General features: G+C 60.4%; 1 protein-coding gene across 3 annotated transcripts; it reads left to right on the forward strand.

Moving 5' to 3' along the window:
- Window positions 1-8: 8 nt before the first annotated feature.
- On the forward strand, window positions 9-4,937 carry TMEM134 (transmembrane protein 134). 3 transcript variants are annotated; one of them, XM_007450426.1, is made up of 8 exons: window positions 9-221; window positions 1,177-1,241; window positions 1,711-1,800; window positions 1,952-2,028; window positions 4,146-4,190; window positions 4,406-4,459; window positions 4,545-4,634; window positions 4,671-4,937. In XM_007450426.1, exons 1-7 carry the CDS (start codon window positions 48-50, stop codon window positions 4,625-4,627), a joined length of 588 nt encoding a protein of 195 aa, XP_007450488.1. In that variant the 5' UTR covers window positions 9-47; the 3' UTR covers window positions 4,628-4,634; window positions 4,671-4,937. The 3 variants fall into 3 exon arrangements, with proteins under 3 accessions (XP_007450488.1, XP_007450489.1, XP_007450490.1); XM_007450427.1 differs by lacking the exon at window positions 4,671-4,937 and having other exon boundaries at window positions 1,738-1,800; window positions 4,545-4,637; XM_007450428.1 differs by lacking the exon at window positions 4,146-4,190 and having other exon boundaries at window positions 4,545-4,935.
- Window positions 4,938-5,333: the final 396 nt, after the last annotated feature.

Below are 5,333 nucleotides of genomic sequence, written 5' to 3' on the forward strand. Positions count from 1 at the left end.
GCGGGCGCGGATGGCGACGGTGCACGGCGTCTGAGCGGGCTGGGGCCATGAGTGCCACCCGGCCCCAGTTCAGCATCGATGACGCCTTCGAGCTGTCCCTGGAGGACGCGGGCCCTGGGCCCGAGTCCAGCGGGGTCGCCCGCTTCGGGCCGCTGCACTTCCAGCGCCGGGCCCGGTTCGAGGTGGCCGACGAGGACAAGCAGTCCCGGCTGCGCTACCAGGTGAACCGCCCGGCCCACCTCACCCCACGCCTGGGTCTGGGCATACCCCAGGCCGGACCCTGGAGAACCCCAACTCGGGAGAATCTGACTAGAGGCCTCAGCCGGAGCGGGAGACCGCCCCCCGGAGGTGGCCCCTGAGCCAAATCACTGCCCAGACCCTCTCAGCTCTGATTTCGGTCCCCAGCCACTACTGGAGAGCCTAGAGCCCAGACCTGGCAGCTCGTCCCTCACCCCCAGCTGGAGATCCCAACCTGGAGTCCCCACCGATCCTGGGTACTGACCCTCCCTCCCCTTAGCACGCAGGGATGGGGAACTCTTCTGTACCTGAACCAGACTTTGTCCATATTCAGAAGGACTCCCCTGAGCCCCAGGCCAGATAATCCAACGGGAACCAGCACCCCCTCTTCTGTTCTAAGTCCCCACCGCATCCTTCCCTCCAGAGCTGGAGGTCCCCACTCACATGATGAGTCCTTGCCCATGCCTTGGCTACCACTAAACTGGAAATCCCCCTTTCCCAGAAGACCTCCACCAACTCTAGAATCCTTTTCTTGGAAACCTGAACTAGATTCCTATGCCCCAAACCTGGAAACCATTGGCCTGCCCTTCCCTGGCACTGCAAATCCAGGGCCTCCACACTGGGCCCCTGAAATACCATCCTGACAACTCCACCCTGATTCCCAAGCTTGGGAGATCTCCTGGCCCTGGGAACCCTCAACCAGCCCCTGCTGGCTCCTCCTGGCCAAAGGCCCCAGCACCCGCCTCCTACCTGGGTTTCAGTTTCTGTGAATCATCAAACCCGTTCTACGGGGAAGGCCGAGGGAGCAGCTGTCAAGCGGCCAAACAGCTGTGTGTCCAGGCAAACAGCTGTGTGTGCTCGCTTTCTTCCTCTCCACCAGAGGGGAGGGAGGAAGGGCCTGAGCCCAGTAACCCTTCTGAGCCCTGTGTTCTGGAATAGAACCTGGAGAACGATGAGGATGGAACCCAGACCTCTCCGGAGCCGGATGGGGGAGCCGGCACCAGGTCAGGGCCAGGTGGGGACCCACCCCATACTCCTAGCCCCATGCTTCTGTCTCCTGTCCCCAGGCCCCTGCTCAGTCCTCCAGCTCACCTCACTCAGCCCTCTCACATCCTGTCCTACAAGAGACTCCTACACGGGGTCCCCTGTCCTGCACCCTACCCTAGTGCCAGCCTCACCCACCCACCCCACCAGGCTCTTTATCTTGCAGAAACCCCCAGCCTGGTCTGGCCCCTGTCTTCTCACAGGTCACTTGTCCTACAGGAATCCCCAGCTTTCCTCAGCCCCCAGTCCTGCAGAAAGCCCCAGCCCTTGAATTCCTCTTCACCCCGTCCCTTCTCAGTGTCCCCTATTCTGCAGCAACACCCAGTTCCAGTCTCTGCACCATCCCCCAGGACGCCATTACGACTCCTGTCCCAAAGGGTCCCCTCCTCACCTCCCCTTGCCCCCTCGCCGGGCCCATTTGTCCTGCAGGGATTCTGGCCGAACATCCATCCGCAGCTCCCAGTGGTCCTTTAGCACAATCAGCAGTAGCACTCAGCGCTCCTACGATGCCTGCTGCAGGTGAGACCCTGCCCTGCTCCTGCCACCTGGGGCCCCTGCCCCAGTACAGGCAGCCCTACTTCCCCTTGGCTCTCTGGGTGGGGGATGGTGATGGGAGGGGGTGGGCCTCCTGTCGCCTCTTTCACACCCCTCCTGGTCTGCTTCCATCCAGCTGGACTCAACACCCTTTGATCCAGAAGAACCACAGGGTAGTGCTGGCCTCCTTCCTGCTCCTCCTGCTGGGGCTGGGTGAGTGCCCCCGAGGGCCCCCTGCATACCCTGCCTACCCCCATGAGGGGGGTCCACCCTCCTTTCATTCGGGCTCTGTATCGCATCCCCCTTGGCACACTGAGCCTCCCAGCATCCTGAGGAGGCAGCTGGCTGCCATGACCCCACCCCCATTTTACAGGTTAGCAAGCTGAGGCCTTGGGAGGGGCAGGTCCAGCCTCCTGGTCACATAGCCAAGAAATCACAGATAGTTGAAAATGGAACCTGGTTCCATGCTCCAAACTTTTCCTTTTTTTTTTTTTTTTTTTAAGCCTGTTTAATCCATCAGGGAACAGAGAGTAATAGCTACTATTTATTCTCTGTCTGCTTCGAGCCAGATGCAGGGCAGGCTTATTTTCCTTCCTTACAGAGGTCACACAGCAAGTGAGAGGTAGGGCCACAACCCAGAACCTATATGTAGGGGCAGTGCTCAGGGATATGCCCAGCCCAGTGGCCAGGACTGCAGAGTGCCCTGCCAGCCCAATCCACAGGGCACCTGTCACTTCCCTCCTCTGGAGTCTGAGAGCTGACAAGGACCTCTCTCCCACCCCCAAGATACTCAAGATAGGGAAAATGAGGCCCAGAGCAGGAAGAAACCACAGCTAGCTGTTTTCTAACTCCCATGATCCTCATTCTGTGCGGCTGAGGAGTCAGAATCCCCAAAAGGGATCTAGGGTTGGGATCAAGGGGAGCCCTTAGGGAGGGCCCAACTGTGGCACCTGCCCTCCCTCCTTCAGGAAGGTCAGAGTCCCCTAGCTGGAAAGCTGAGCAGCATCCTTGCCTCAGCTCTGGGTGTCTGTGTGCAGGGGAGGGAGCTGCGGCTTCCCCAACACCTGAGAGTTGCACTGGCCACCTGCCTTATCTCATTTCATCCTCAACACCTGACACGGCAAGCATTATTACTATCCCAGTTCAAAAGTAAGGACACAGACTCTGCAGAAGAGCCACAGCTGGGAAGTAGATGAGCTGGGATTTAAAACCACATCAGTGACGTTGCCAGGCCTGTGGGCCACCATAGCCCATAAAGGCCTTTTGCAGGAATTAGAAAAAGATGCCTCCTCTGAGTGGGCAGAGCCCACAGTCCTAAGCCAGGGTACCGGGAGTGAGTTTCAGCCCCCATTGTACCCTTTTTGAGGTGCTCTGTGCAGGGCACAAACCACACAACAGTCCATGGTGGCCCTTCAAGCCTCTGTGCTGCACGGTCCCCCATCTCCCCCGCCCCGCCATCCCATCCTCTAACTGGGGACCCAGGACTCTCTCTGCGTCTGAAAAAGTGATCCAGCTATGACTACCCCAGCTTCCCCAGTGCCCACTGTCCTTAGCCAAAGTCCACATCCCTCCCCAGGGCCTACAGATCCTGCCAAACTCCTCAAGCCTGGACTCTTGCCTCTTCTGTCTCGCCCCAAACTGGAAGTTCCTAGAAAGCCCTGAGTTCCCTCCAGTCTCTGGGCCTTTGCCAGGCTGTTCCCTCCATCTGGAATACTCCTCTCCCTTTCTGCCTCTGCCATGCCCATAGCAAAGCCTCTGGAGTCAGATCACCTCCACCTTCTAAATGCAGTCCTGGGCAAGTTACTTCCCCTCTCTGTGTCTCAGTTTCTTTCCTCTGCTGTGAAATGGGGATGGTAATACCTGTCTCAGTCAAGGTGGCAATTAAATAAGGCACTGCATGTAACACACTTAGCCCAGTGCCTGGCAGCAGCTGGTAGGTGGTCACTAAAAGGTAACTGCTACTGCTGCTGCTGTCCCTGCTCAGCTTAGATGCTACTGCCTCCAAGCCGCCCTTCCTGATACCCCAGGCTCCCGAGCTGTCTGATCACCAGGGTTGTAGCTTGGAGGTTCTTGTTGCTTGCTCCAGTAGGGAAGGGCCATGGGGGCAGCGACAGACATCTCCCAGGGCCTGCCAAGTGCCCTGCTCTGAAAACACAGAGCTTGGTGAACTTCCCCTGGCGGTTCTCTGCCCAGGGGACCTTCAGCTTAGGTGGGGGACACCATTCCTCAGGCCTAAGCCATGTTGGGGGTTGCAGGTGGAGGTCCCCACCCTGCCACCAGCTTCTGCCCCCTGCTCCTGCCCTCACCCTCGTGTTTCCATCTGTGTGCAGTGTTGATCCTGACCGGCGTGGGACTGGAGGTGGCCCCCTCGACAGGTGAGCGCCCCCCTCCTACCTCCGCGGGCAGCGGTCACGCCCCTCGTGTGCCCAGAAGTCCTCGGCAAGCCCTTCCACCTCCCCCAGCGCTCAGCACCCTCCCGGCAGGAAACGTCCCCTTTTACCTCGGAGAGTGAGACTTGCCCAGGCAGTGACCCCGCAGTCCCGCCCGGGAGCCTCCCAGCCCTGACCCGGCCCCTCCTCCCCTCTCGTAGGTGTCTCCAGCGCCATCTTCTTCGTTCCCGGCTTCCTGTTGCTGGTCCCTGGAGGTGCGAGTGGGCGCCGGGCGGGGGCGGGGCGGGGCGGGGGCGGGCCCTGGGCGGGGCCCCGGCGCTGACAGACCCCGCCCTGCAGTCTACCACGTGACCTTCATCTACTGCGCGGTCAAGGGCCACCGGGGCTTCCAGTTCTTCTACCTGCCCTACTTCGAGAAGTGAGCAGGCGGCGGCGGACGGCGGGATCCATCGTCGGCGCCGAGAGGCCCCGCGCGGCCTCCTCGCGTCCCTAGGGGGCGCCCCTGGGGCCCGCGCCCGCTTCGGTACCCTCATCTCAAGGGAAAAGACCCTGCGGGACCCTCGAGGCCCCAGTCCCCTCAGGAGTTTGCTCCGGAAGTTTGGGGCAGTGGGCCTCGGGCCACTACCTGGGCCTGGGAAAGTCGCCCCTTCCGTGCTCCGTGCCTTAACTTATTCTTGGGGGGCTGCTGGGTTGGTGGTGTTTTGTGCTAATAAAAGGGTAATGCTTAATTCCCGCCCACAATTGCTTTTTACTTCCCATCAGCCTGGCCACAGCCCCCTTTCGGAAAGGCTGAGAAAAGGACTGACCCTGGGGCCGAAGGGCTCTAGGACTGTCCATCTCCCCATGGTAAATGTAACAGTCCTGATGCTCCGTGACTTGCCCAAGGTCACACAGCATGTCAGGGGCAGAGCTGGGCCTGGGGCTCTTCTACCCTGCAAGCCTGGAGAAGACTCTCCCAGTCCTTAGCAGAGTCAGTCCTGCCCCTGTCTCCACTCAGAGAGGCAGCATTGGTGCCTCCCCTGGTGGCCCTGGTCAAGGGCACTCAGATGACACAGGCCTGGGGCCTGGAGGCTGGTATCCTGGTTCCAGCCTGGCTCTGGGGCCCTGGGCTGCTGCAGCTGGCTCCGA

This window comes from Lipotes vexillifer, unplaced genomic scaffold (genome assembly GCF_000442215.2).
Source record: "Lipotes vexillifer unplaced genomic scaffold, Lipotes_vexillifer_v1.1 scaffold1477, whole genome shotgun sequence".
In the NCBI taxonomy this organism is placed as follows: domain Eukaryota; kingdom Metazoa; phylum Chordata; class Mammalia; order Artiodactyla; family Lipotidae; genus Lipotes; species Lipotes vexillifer.